At 39.4% G+C, this 14,211-nt stretch overlaps 1 protein-coding gene across 4 annotated transcripts in view; it reads right to left on the minus strand.

Annotated features, from left to right (window-relative positions):
* lpgat1 (lysophosphatidylglycerol acyltransferase 1) overlaps positions 1-14,211 on the minus strand; it is an 84,819-nt gene that overhangs the window by 39,150 nt on the left and 31,458 nt on the right. For all 4 annotated transcript variants that reach the window (XM_016990662.2, XM_016990660.2, XM_016990663.2 and 1 more), the window contains one exon: positions 822-940. In XM_016990662.2, coding sequence (XP_016846151.1) covers positions 822-940 — 119 coding nt within the window. The remainder of the gene's footprint in view (positions 1-821; positions 941-14,211) is intronic.

Below are 14,211 nucleotides of genomic sequence, written 5' to 3' on the forward strand. Positions count from 1 at the left end.
AATAAATGGCCACATTGGTATAGTATGTTTCATTTGGCAGCCATTGTTTCCAGTACATAAAAGCAAAAATAAGAGTGTTTAATGTTCTTGAATGCTCACTGTTTTTCTTTCTGTTGCTGAGTAACATTCGCTCCATAAAGAATAGTTCATCTAGTAGGACACTGGCATTAGGAAGTAAGTCTTTCTTTGTGCCTCCCCCTTGGTTCCCCCCCCCCCCCCCGGCCACTCATTTTAAATTATTCATGGCCTGCAAACACTATACATGCTTGTGCACCTTGCTTCTAAGAAATAGCCATCTAGGGCACTGCTTCTTAAACTGTGGGTTCCGATCCCAAATGAGGCCCCTTAGCTCAATGTTGGGGTCACAAAATTTGAAAACAATAAAAGGTTTCTGGATGGCACCCGTTTACACAAATCTTTTTGGAAAAGCATGCAGTGTTTACAATGGATTCTGCAGAAAATGCTTCCGCTATACTCCAAAAAAGGGGAAATTAGCCTGTTTAGAAAGGCTTGCAAGTGCTGATTTATTATCAGAAATGTTTTATTTTTATGCCTATTTATACACAGTACTTATATATCTGGGGTCATGTAAAAATTTCTCTGGAAAGGGGTCACAAGTGGAAAAGTTTAACAAATCCTGGTCTAGGTAACATTATTTCATCTGCAGGGGGAGAAAGGTAGTTAAAAGGCTCAGTGGATATACATTTGTGCCTCGGGGCTGGATATGAAATACCTTACTTCTTCCAGTGTTGCAGTTTTCAGGAAGTACTCAGAAAGGCTTACCCAGTACATAATAATTGTATATAAAGAAAACAGCATACCGTGCCTTTGTCCTGAAGGCACATCATTAGAGTGCAAATATCTCCTGTTGCTTGATGGTTCACCAACATCACGGCTTCATCTTCTGAGATTGTTTTAACATCATCTCCCCATTCTATGACTTTTTTCCAGAGGTGGGGGGGGGGGGGGGGGGGAAGAAAGAAATTATTTAAATTATATATATTACATCAATATCTACAAATCAATTCACAATACTATATATGCTACTCTAGCTGGTAGTTTCAACTAGAATAGATCTACTGAGACAACTGAGAAATGCTTAAGTCGGATCTTATACAAGTTCCATTTCTGTACTAGATATTGTAGGTGAGAATGGCAATTTGATTTTGAGTGTATTTTATTCACTGCCTACATAACAACAACAACAACAACAACAACTTATTATTAAACAACACACACTATCAACCTATCCTTAATATTGCTATTACTAGTAGATCACACTAATTTGTATTTAAAAGAAAAAACACCTGTTAGAACAGGAAAAGGTGAAATGAAACACTCCTACATTCTGTTAGTACAACTTTGCTTAATAAATTCAGATTTGTTACCATCTAATTTGATTCTCTCTTTCCAACACCCATTAACAACTGCTTTTAAGAGTAAAGATTTCAGAAAGAATGCATAAAATACTACTGAATTGATTCATTTGATACATAAATGAACTGGAAATCAAAATGTCAAAGGAAGTGGTGAAAAGAAGATGTAAATAGGTGTATATGAACAAATTAATACTGTTTAGGTGCTTAGTTTATGAAATGTTGTCAAAGTAAAACTTATTAAAATGAAGACTTCCCAGAACAAGATGGCTATGAAAAAGAATTTGAAGAAATAGAGAAGATGCACAACTGTAAATGCTGTGAGATAAATCTCCAAGCTTAAACAAGATCAAGAGGAAAAGAAGGTATCCAAGAGAGAGAGTACAATTGATGAAGGTAGAACCAATCTATACACATAATTTATTATACACATAATAAAAATGAAAAATGTGTATGTGTGTATGTGGAGGAAGTGTCCACTTACTCAGACAGCCTCCCACCTCCACAAACAGCCATAGTTCCCACTGAGCAAGAGACACCAACGGCCCTCCCTCCACTGACATGCACTTTGTAGTGAGCACCCAAACCCTGCCAGTGTCCTCCACAAACACCATGCTGCCCCTCATCCAAGTGAAGGCTTTCATGAGGGCACAATTTCATCCTAGACGTTCTGTTTTTCCTTCAGAATTGACATCCCAGGGTTCCTTAATTTGCCCAATGCTTCTACCTTAACCCTTTCCTACTTTTTCCTATAGCACATAGTTAAGAGAGGATTTGATCAGAGGTTTGGGGAGAATTCACAATGATTTACAAGAGTTGTACTTGACCTACATCCAGACATCCAGAGAGCACTGTTAACCCAACCAATGATAGATCTGGACCAAACTTGCCACGGATAATTGGACTTGCAGTACCTTCACTCATACTGTGACCCCCCACCAACAATAGTCTGGGACCAAACTTGGCACAGAGAAGCCCCATGACCAACTGAACATACTGCAGAGGTTAGTGGGAATGGACCTTGAGTTTGGGAGTTACAGTTCGTCTGCATCCAGGAAGTACTGAACCCAGCTGACGTCTGGACCAAACTTGGCACACAGACCCAACATGGCCAACTGTGCATATGGGCCTGGTTTGGAGGTAATTGACCTCGGATTTGGGAGTTGTAATTCACCCTTATCCAGAGAGCCCTGAACCCAGCCAATGACGGATTTGGACTAAACCTGGCATACAGACCCAACATGGCCAACTGTGAATACTGTCAGCATTTGGGGGTGATTGTCCTGTGAATCTGGGAGCTGTAGTTCACCCTTATCCAGACAGCACTGAACCCAGCCAACAATGGATCTGGACCAGACTTCAGTGATATTACCTAACATCCCAAAACAAAGAATGCCTTCTTTTAATAACCCAGGCACCGCCGGATCACCAAGCTAGTTCTTTAATAAAGAACAGTAAACATTTTAGTTATTATGTTTTAACCTGTCTAAGAAAAAAATATCTGAACATATTACAAAAAAGTGAACAACCCCACACCACTAATAATCAAATTTAGTATCAGTAGAAATAACCCACAGGAACATATATAAACAGAACTATAAAATATAAAAGCCCAATGAAAAAAGAAATGGCTCTCTCACATGAAATTTGTTATCTAAAAGGAGATGTGGTCTTCATTTGAAAGGGCAACCAGAGAGCATACCAACTTTGAAAAAAAAAACCCATAAAACTGAGATGTCCATTAAAAAATTTAACATATGAACTGACTCTGAAAAGATCAGAGAGTTAAGGTTCTTGGGTGAATTTATTTATTTATTTATTTACAGTATTTATATGCCGCCCTTCTCACCCCGAACGGGACTCAGGGCAGATCACAATGTGCAAACATTCAATGCCATATAAACATATAGAGACAGAGACAGAGACAAAGATGCAGAGGCGATTTGACATTCTCCAGATTCCAGCTTCCTGAGGAGATGCTCGATTCTGGCCACAGGGGGAGCAGCTGCTTCATCATCCATTGTGGCATCTTGATGGATACTTCCTCATTCCAAACAGGAGCTGGACAAGTTTTATGGTGTCGTAAATTAGTTAAATTTGCCTCCCCGCAGAGTGGTACCTAAGTTCCTACTTGATAGATGCAACTATCTTTCGGTTGCTTAGGTCAACAATGAGCAGGGGCTATTTTTTATTTTAATGGTCGGGTGCTCACTCCGACACGGGCTGGCCTCAAACTCAAACTCACGACCTCTTGGTCAGAGTGATTTATTGCAGCTGGCTACTTAACCAGCTGCGCCACAGCCCGGCCCCTTGAATTGACTTATTAAAAGAACAAACACTTCAATCTAGTAGAAAATTGCAGAATTCCATATGTATGTCAGTTCTTTTTGTTTCATCATATCACAGAGTTCATGCTGATAGACATTCTGGGAGTCAGTGAACTGAAATGGAGTGGAATGGGCCACTTCACAAAAGATGACCACCAGATCTACTACTGCGGACAAGAGGAACACTGAAGAAATGGAGTAGCCTTCATAGTTAATAATAAAGTTGCGAAATCAGTGATTGGATACAACCCAAAAAATGACAGAATGATCTCAATCGAGTTCAAGGCAAGCCATTTAACATCACAGTGATCCAAACATATGCCCCAACCACAGCTGCTGAAGAAGCAGAATTAGATAAGTTCTACGAGGATCTGCAGCACTTAGTGGATAACACACCAAAAAGAGACACTATTCTCATTACAGGAGATTGGAATGCTAAGGTGGGCAGTCAAATGATAACCGGGATCACAGGCAAGCATGGTCTGGGACAACAAAATGAAGCAGGACGTAGGCTGATAGAATTTTGCCAAGAAAACTCAATGTGCATAACGAACACTCTCGTCCAACAACCTAAAAGACGGCTTTAAACATGGACTTCACCAGATGGTCAACACTGAAATCAGATTGACTACATCCTTTGCAGCCAAAGGTGGCGGACATCCATCCAGTCAGTGAAAACAAGACCTGGAGCTGACTGTAGTTCAGATCACAAACTTCTTATTACAAAATTTAGAATCAGACTAAAGAGAATGGGGAAAATACACAGACCAAAGAGAATGGGGAAAATACACAGACCAATTAGATATGATCTCACAAATATTCCCAGTGAATATGCAGTGGAGGTGAAGAATAGATTTCAGGGACTAGATTTAATAAATAGAGTCCCAGAAGAACTATGGACAGAAGTCCACAACATTGTTCATGAAGAAGCAACAAAGTACGTCCCAAAGAAAAAGAATACCAAGAAGGCAAGATGGTTGTCTGTTGAGACACTGGAAGTAGCCCAAGAAAGAAGGAAGGCGAAAGGAAACAGCGATAGGGGGAGATTAAATGCCCAATTAAATGCACAATTCCAGAGGTTAGCCAGGAGAGACAAGGAACTATTTTTGAACAAGCAATGCATGGAAGTGGAAGAAGACAATAGGATAGGAAGGACGAGATCTCTTCCAGAAAATCAGAAATATCAGAGGCAAATTTCAGGCAAAAATGGGCATGATCAAAAACAAAGATGGCAGGGACCTAACAAAAGCTGAAGAGATCAAGAATAGCTGGCGAGAATATACAGAAGATCTGTATAGGAAGGATAATAATATAGAGGATAGCTTTGACGGTGTGGTGAGTGAATTAGAACCAGACATAATAATAATAATAATAATAATAATAATAATAATAATAATAATAAAACAACTTTATTTATACCCCGCCACCATCTCCCCAACGGGGACTCGGGGCGGCTTACATGGGGCCATGCCCAGAACAGTACAATATAGCAAAATATAAAACAACATATCATAATACAATTAAACAATACAATAAATAATCATGTACAATGCACCACAAAATCTATCTATCTATCTATCTATCTATCTATCTATATATATATATATAAAACAGGGCGGGCCGCATGAGACACTTAGTTAAAACTTGGGGTGAGAAAAGGATAAGAATACAACCACGAAGAACAGGGACATAAGATAAAAAACAATCTAGAGGATAGATGTTGGGGGAGTAACAAAAGAAGTGTGTAATAGTTACTCTCCGAAAGCACATCGGAAAAGCCAGGTTTTTAAATCTTTCCTGAAGGCTAAAAGAGTGGGGGCTTGCCTGATTTCGATGGGCAGTGAGTTCCATAAAAGGGGGGCCACAGCAGAAAAGGCCCTCTCCCTTGTTCCCACAAGGCAGGTCTGGGATACAGGCAGTGGCGACAGGAGGGCCTCCCCTGATGATCGAAGAGATCGGGCAGGTTTATGGTAGGAGATCCTGAGGAGTGAGGTTGAATGGGCCTTAAGAAGCATTGCTAACAACAAGGCAGCAGGAGACGACGGGATCCCAGCTGAGCTGTTTAAAATCTTGGAAGTTGATGCTGTCAAGGTGATGCATGCCATATGCCAGCAAATATGGAAAACACAAGATTGGCCATCAGATTGGGAAAAAAATCAATTTATATCCCCATACCAAAAAAGGGAAACTCTAAAGAATGCTCAAACTTCCGTACAGTGGCACTTATTTCCCATGCCAGTAAGGTAATGCTCAAGATCCTGCAAGGCAGACTCCAGCAATACATGGAGCGAGAGTTGCCAGATGTCCAAGCTGGGTTCAGAAAAGGCAGAGGAACGAGAGACCAAATTGCCAATATCCGCTGGATAATGGAGAAAGCCAGGGAGTTTCAGAAAAACATCTACTTCTGCTTTATTGACTATTCTAAAGCCTTCAACTGTGTGGATCATAATAAACTATGGCATGTTCTTGGTGATATGGGGATACCAAGTCACCTTGTTTGTCTCCTGAGAAATCTGTATAAAGACCAAATAGCCACAGGAAGAACAGATCATGGAACAACAGACTGGTTCAAGATTGGGAAAGGAGTGCAGCAGGGCTGCATACTTTCACCCTCCCTATTCAACTTGTACGCAGAACATATCATGCAACATGTGGGGCTTGAAGAATCCAAGGCCGGAATTAAAATTGCTGGAAGAAACATTAACAACCTTAGGTATGCAGACGATACCACTCTGATGGCCGAAAGCGAGGAGGAGCTGAAGAGCCTTATCACCAAGGTGAAAGAAGAAAGTGCAAAAGCTGGGTTGCAGTTAAACGTCAAGAAAACCAAGATCATGGCAACTAAACCTATTGATAACTGGCAAATAGAGGGAGAAAACGTGGAGGCAGTGACAGACTTTATATTTCTAGGCGCGAAGATCACTGCAGATGCAGACTGCAGCAAGGAAATCAGAAGACGTTTACTTCTTGGGAAGTACTTCTAGTGAAGAGCAGAGACATCACACTGGCAACGAAGGTCCGCATAGTTAAAGCAATGGTATTCCCCTTAGTAACCTATGGATGCAAGAGCTGGACTATAAGGAAGGATGAGCGAAGGAAGATAGACGCTTTTGAACTCTGGTGCTGGAGGAAAATCCTGAGAGTGCCTAGGACCGCAAGAAGAACCAACCAGTCCATCCTCCAGGAAATAATGCCCGGCTGCTCACTGGAGGGAAGGATATTAGAAGCAAAGATGAAGTATTTTGGCCACATCATGAGGAAGACAGGAAAGCTTGGAAAAGATCACGATGCTGGGGAAAATGGAAGGAAAAAGGAAGAGAGGCCGCCCAAGGGCAAGATGGATGGATGGTATCCTTGAAGTGACTGGCTTGACCTTGAAGGAACTGGGGGCGGTGACAGGGAGCTCTGGCGTGGACTGGTCCATGAGGTCATGAAGAGTCGGAGACGACTAAACGACTGAGCAGCAGCAGCAAGATAAATTTCAGCAGACTCTATAAAAGGGAATTAAGGATCTCATTACAGAGATCAATCAATAAGAGTGGGGTGTGGCCTAGAACAGATTAGCAGGTTTTTCCCCCTAATGCGACAGGGAGTGGTACAATATTTGTACCCAGTGGTTACATCTATTTTTTCTTGCTTTGAAACATGCCACAGACCAAAACCTGAAGGCTCATTAACCAGAAACAGTACACAGACCACCATTGCGAGTAGCAATTGACTAGTTTATCAGAGGAAAGAGGATCTTTATCAGTAACAATATTCTAGGCAATAGGAAGAAAACATAACGGCTGGTAACATGCTAAATGGAAACATATGAACTATGCTTAATTTGTCTGGATTCCAAATCTGTAGTGCCCCTGTGATCTATTCTTCACTTTAGAATTGCTGAGCTTACAAGCATCCCTTTGACTTCTGAAACAAGAAAAACAAACATAGCTTAAGAGATGCTTACGTTAATTTTCCATGCCTAAAGGTATTTTAAAAAAATACCAACGAAACTAGTAATTATCAAGAGTTACAGCTGCTGAACAAGCAAAGTACATCACTGAGAAACATCTGAAGATAAAGTTTAGAAAAGGAACAAATTTTTTCTGCCTCACCTTTATAGGCCACAACAACGATCAAATAATACAGTACACCAAAGAGAGAACATTATTGCCAGCTACAAAAGAAAAAAAAATATTTGTGCATGTGAAAGTGTTACAAAAGATTTTGGAGGTCACTTAATCCAACCACTTTAACAATCTACAATGCAGGATGCAACTATAGCCAGGATGGACCACCCTGGAATATAAAGATTCCATTTTGTTCCTCATATCCAGACCTGAAGTGGGCTGTATCATCCTTTCCTGATGTAACCACCGATAGCCAGAAGTCCAATTTAGATTTTCTAAAAACAAGAATGTCATCTTTTTTTAAATAAAAAGGCACAGACTATCAATCTGCATGATCTCAGCAGAGGAAACTCCATTCTCCATCAGTCACAGTGATATCAGAAAGCTTATAGATGCTATAAATGGCAATTATTTCTGCCTTAGACAATTTATGTGCTATTTCTGCCCGCTTAGACTTTCATCTTCCATCACACCTACAGGCTCCATGAGTCAAACCTCACTGTTTTATTACAAATGTAGTCTAAGAGTTTCACAGAAATTTCCTTTGAGTGTTAGCTGCCTAGAAACATATGATATCTATAATCTTTTTTCTTTAATTCATAAAAAATAAAAACACAGCATGCAGCTAACTTTTGCAACCCTCCCTGACTCTTGAGTTTGATTTCTATGCATGAAGCAACACCCTTAAAAGGAACAGGTTTAATCACATCTTTACTCCTACAAATAATGTATTCAATCAACATGATGTTATTCGTGTACTGTATTTCAAAGCAGGTTTATGGAACACGAACAAAAATATTGGCTCCTTTGTGAAGAGGAGGAAGAGGAAGAAGAAGAAAAGGTGGAAGAGAACAAGGAAGATAGAAAGAATGAAACCAAGCAATTTGAACTACGAGAACAACAGTCAAAATAAAATTTAAAGGAACAGTAAATACACAGAAGGGCCCTAACACCTTCAATCTGTTGCTCAGGGAAAGCCACAGTATATTAAAAATCCAAAGTGTAAAGGTACAACTCAATGCAAGGATAGGTAATGTGTGGCTCCCTTAATGTTGTTAAATTGCAACTCTCATTATCCTTTACTACCAGGTCAGGGATGATATCAGATGCAGCTTCATCCTTGATCTAAGAATACAGCTTGGCATAAAAAGCAAATAATTTTCTTGCATCTTCAGCATTAACGAATACAGGCAGACCCTGAATTATAGACATTCGACTTACAAACAACTCATAGTTAAAAACATTGGTGAGACAACAGGGTGGGAGAGAAATCTACCTAGGAAGGGAAATTGATTCCTGAAAAAGTTATCATGGGGAAAAGGTGTCTACAGTAGAGTCTCACTTATCCAACATAAACTGACTGGATAAGCGAAAATGTTGGATAATAAGGAGGGATTATGGAAAAGCCTATTAAATGTCAAATTACGTTATGATTTTACAAATTAAACACAAAAAACAGTTACAAGTTGGTTTTAAAGCTACATAAATTAATTCCTTTTTAATATAATGTCGATGTTTTATGAGAGACTTTAGTAAGGTTTACACATATTTTTGAAAACACACAATGCAATAATGCTAATATTAATAATAATTTGTAACCTGCCTTTCCTCACAGCTCAAACATAGGGAAGGATAAGCTGCTATCTCAAGCTTATCTACAAAGCTGCATGGCTCTACCTATCCACCTGGAGGTTAATTTCGTTTATGACCTCATGCTGCTTCAATAGCCTTAAAGATATATTCATAAGGTGAAGTGATTGTATAATTAAAGCATACACAAAAACTTGGCCTGGTCTAGGATATTTTTCACATCTGTTGGAATGACGGATTTGCCAAAAGAGATCACAGCTGATTAGACTGTAATCTAACACTCCACTTTCTATTGCTCTAGGAGGGAGCCAGCATGGTGTAATGGTTTGAGTTTGAGTATGGGGCTCAGATATGGGAGACCAATGTTCCATTCTTTGCTTGTTCATGGAAATCTACTGGGTAACCATGGCCAAATCATAATCCCTCGGATTCAGAGGAAGGCAAAGACAAATACTCTCTGAACAAATTCTGCCATAAAAACCCTGTGATAATTTCATCATTCAAATAAAGCAGGTTGGCTCCTTCACTGTTGTGTAGATACAACTATGATGTTAACAATTGGGCTCTCTTCTAAAATGACATAGTGCACATGAGTCAAACGCAAGGGCTTCACACAAAATCCAGCTACCACATCATTTATGTGGCCTGCGAGGCTTTCAATGCAAGGGCAACATGGTTGCATTTATACAGTCTTACAATTACAAATGGCCCTTTGAAGGCAACCATAAGGTCGATGTCGCCCTTGGTGAAAATGAGTTTGACACCCCGTTCTAGTGCATTCAGATGTGTGACTAACATTAGATGATCCTCATAAAAAATTCACTTTACTACTGTCAATCTCTAATTATTTGAAATAGCATGGTGCATCATTAAAATTAGGCCACTGTGAAACTATGAAATAACACTGGGGACTATGAAAGCTTATTAGCCAAACTATACCATTATGTTCTAGATAATTTCTGCCAAATCACTAAGGAGCTGGTCATACTATAAATGAGAAAAAGATAATCATTCTGTAGTATTGTCCTAAAACTCTCAAAGAGTCTTACCTACGTGCAGTCTGTGCCATTTTAATTGGCTATATGTCTTAAGATTATGACTATTAAATTCTCAAGAACGGTACTGCACCTTTTTTCATTTAAACTTAGATCAAAACTTCAATTTTTAATCGGTTATGTTAAGATATCAACTACAAATATATCCCAAATTAATCAGGTACCATACTTTTTTCTTTAATATATTATTTAAATACACGTTTTTGAAAAGATCTATAGTAAGTACTGAAAACAATGTTTTCCCCTTTATTCGGGCTCAGAACTATTCTTTTGCCCATATAGAAAAGCATATACAGTATACTCTCAGTTAACTGGAACTCAACCAGAACGCAAGAAAATGGTAAAAAAAATCAAAGAAATAATAATTTAAACAAAAATTATAATAGATGTATAATATAGTAAAACTAGATCAGATTAAGTTAAGTTTGTCTTTATTTGTTTTTAATTACCGGGCATTTTTCAATATTAATATCGAATAAGTACAGAATTTATGGTATGGTATAGTATGAAGTACAGTATTAGGCCCATATTTAACAGTAATTCTCAAGAAATTACATTTATTTGACATTTGACAAACTGGCGGGAAAGATATTAGAGGCAGAGATGAAGTACTTTGGTCACACAATGAGAAGAAAGGAAAGCTTGGAGAAGACAGTGATGCTGGGGAAAATGGAAGGAAAAAGGAAGAAGGGCTGACCAAGGGCAAGATGGATAGATGTTATTCTTGAAGTAACTGGCTTGACCTTGAAGGAGCTGGGGGTGGCCATGACCAACAGGGAACTTTGGCGTGGGCTGGTCCCCCGTGATTTTTTTTATTTTGTGTCAAAAGCATTGCATAATAAATAAGTTTAAAAGTGATGAAATAAAGGAATCACAAGCAGCTAAATAGTTTTAGACCAATAGCGGGCAATAGCAACCACATTGTCCGTAGCTTTAAACAACTCCTCCTCGGTACATGAGACAGGACATTGTGGGCAAGCATGCATACACGGAGTTGTTTGTTCTGCTCCACAGTCACACAAGGTGGAGGATTCCTCCAGGTAGTGCCATCTTGCCAAGTTGTCTTTTGATCTGCCCACTCCACTTCTGAGTCTATTTAGGGACTTCCAAGTTGCCCATTCTTGGTTTGCCCCTGAAGGCAGACTCTCATGGGGGACCATCCAGTTGGAATTGCCTGGTTTAGCTGCCCAGAGGGATACTCTTGCTGTTGCTGGAGGAACATTAAGAAGAGTGGTGGTTCTCATGAAGCTTTTCCTTGATTTGAGTCTACTGGGAGGAGGCTGATAGTCATGCAGTGGGTGGCTTTCACAATGTTCGACCTTATTTCTCTCAGAGTCAGCAGTAACTTCCCATCGCACATTGGGGGGGGGGGGGGGGCAATGCCAGCTAACTTGTAGTTTATCAACAGGTGTAGGTTTAAGGAATCCTCTGATTATTCTGCATGATAGCATTACATTTCTACTGTACATTTAAAGCAAAGTAATATAGCTAAACTCTCATGATATACTGGCTATTTCAGGCGAAATAGGCGATTGTCTTAACTTCTCTAAAGTGTAACTGGGTCTAATAATAAACCTCCAATGTCTAAGCAAGGGTGTGGCAGAAGGTACAGAAATTATAAGAGTTTTCCGGTTTTTAATGGCTCTTTTCCAGCTCCAAGTTCACTGACTACAGTTCATAGGCAGCTCATTGTGTTTCAACTCTTTTTCCTCATCTAATACTCTATTTTACAACTAAGGCAGATAAATTCTCTTAGAATAGGTGGTAATGTCTGAAATAAAGTGGTTCTATTTCTGTTCAGTATTAAATGCAGAGTGATAAAGTGTAATAATTATTAGACAAATATCCTATATTTGTATAAGGTGTATAATTTGTAAATATGGCTTTCTATTTCAGGAATGCCCACTGACTTGCAGAAGCAGATTTAAAAAAATTGTATGGGTAATTTTAAGCACTCCCCCTCTAAGACTAGACACTGCCGAACTTTCTATGTTTCAGTTTATCTGACATGCAAAATATTTAAATAATTTATTTTCCCCAATATTCTTACTCACAATTCTACACTTTCTGGGGTAAAACCAGACATAAGCAATACACCTATTTGTTTGAATCTTGCTCAGACTATATGATCCATAGGAATAAAGCCCAGACTTGAGGCTATGGAATTCCAGCAACTCTGAGTTAGCATTAATCAAATACTGGTTTTGTGGGGTTCTAGGACTGCCCCTGTTTTGGGTAAAATGAATTCCAATCCTGGAAGATTCCAGGACTAGTAATTCACCTTTTAAATGTATAGAGATATGTCTGCATGTTCAACAACAACAATTTTCAGCCACACCAGGTATTCTTTTCTTTTCTTTTTTTTTTTTGGCAATCTGTGTGGGACTGAATGTTGGGACAGAAGGCGGCCCTGGACCCACCTAGTGGCCCACCACTGACCTAAACTGGGACCAGCCTGAATTTTACAGCAAGTGCTCCCTTTTACCCCACTCTATCAACTCAATTCAAGCTTATTTTGCCTCTGCTGAACTACGAAACTGGAAGTGACCTTGAATTAGAGAAAAGCACCAGGGAGCAAAGCTCCACGAAAAGAAGCACAGGTGCAGGAATTATCCAATTTTACTCATCTACCTTTTTCTAAAAATTAGACCTTTCCAGCTCCTGCTTCAAGTGTGGTTGTAGGGCAGCCAATTTAAACAAAAGGTTTTGCCACTGTCACATGTAGTCCAGCTACTGAATGTTACTTTTCTGAGCTATTTTCAGATCTGAAATGTACCACTGTTAAATAATATTTGTTCTGTACTGCTGTGTTATCCAACATCTTAAAAGATAGCCTAAAAGAGATTATGACATTCTCTGTGTAGTATGAAGAAGAAAATGATCTCAAGTCCAGGTCACAATAATGCTCAATTGTCATTGTCAATGGTCAATAAAATGATCAGAAATTGGAAATCAAAGGAAAATAACTAATGGGTATTATATTCAGAAGTAAACTACTGAGATTGATGGAAATTTATTATGGCTTTCCATAATAAAGAAAGCCACTTGTTTATTTACAAATCTTACTAGAAGATTTATTCAAAATAATAATAATAACAAAACTTTATTTATATACCGCCCTATCTCCCGGATGGGACTCAGGGCGGTTTACAGTCATAAAAGCAACACAAACATTACATAACAACATAATACACATTATTAAACAAAGTAAAATAATACAATTATAACAATAAATCACACTTACATGACCAGATCAAGGGGGCGGGAACCATAAAACCAATATATTAAAATGTATCATTTTAGGCTAGAGAAATCTTGTGCCATATATTCAGGCTCAGAAATCAGCAGTAGTCCAATATAATTACTCAAAAACCTGCCGACACCACCAGGTCTTCAGTTCCTTACGGAAATTGGATAATGTAGGGGATTGCCTGATCTCTTTTGGCAATGCATTCCAGAGCCGGGGGGCCACTGCCGAGAAGGCTCGTTCCCTCGTCCCCACCAGCCGCACTTGAGACGGTGGTGGGAGAGCGAGAAGAGCCTCCCCGGAAGATCTCAAGGTCCACACTGGTTCATAGGAGGAGATGCGATCACGGAGATAGGTAGGGCCCGAGCCGTGTAAGGCTTTATAGGTCAAAACCTGCACCTTGAATTGGGCCCGGCAGTTTATTGGCAGCCAGTGGAGCTGCTTTAATAGGGGCATTGTGTGCTCCCTATAGCCGGCTCCTGTTAGAAAATATTCTCTTTC

The sequence above is a fragment of the Anolis carolinensis genome, chromosome 1, assembly GCF_035594765.1.
Source record: "Anolis carolinensis isolate JA03-04 chromosome 1, rAnoCar3.1.pri, whole genome shotgun sequence".
In the NCBI taxonomy this organism is placed as follows: Eukaryota; Metazoa; Chordata; class Lepidosauria; order Squamata; family Dactyloidae; genus Anolis; species Anolis carolinensis.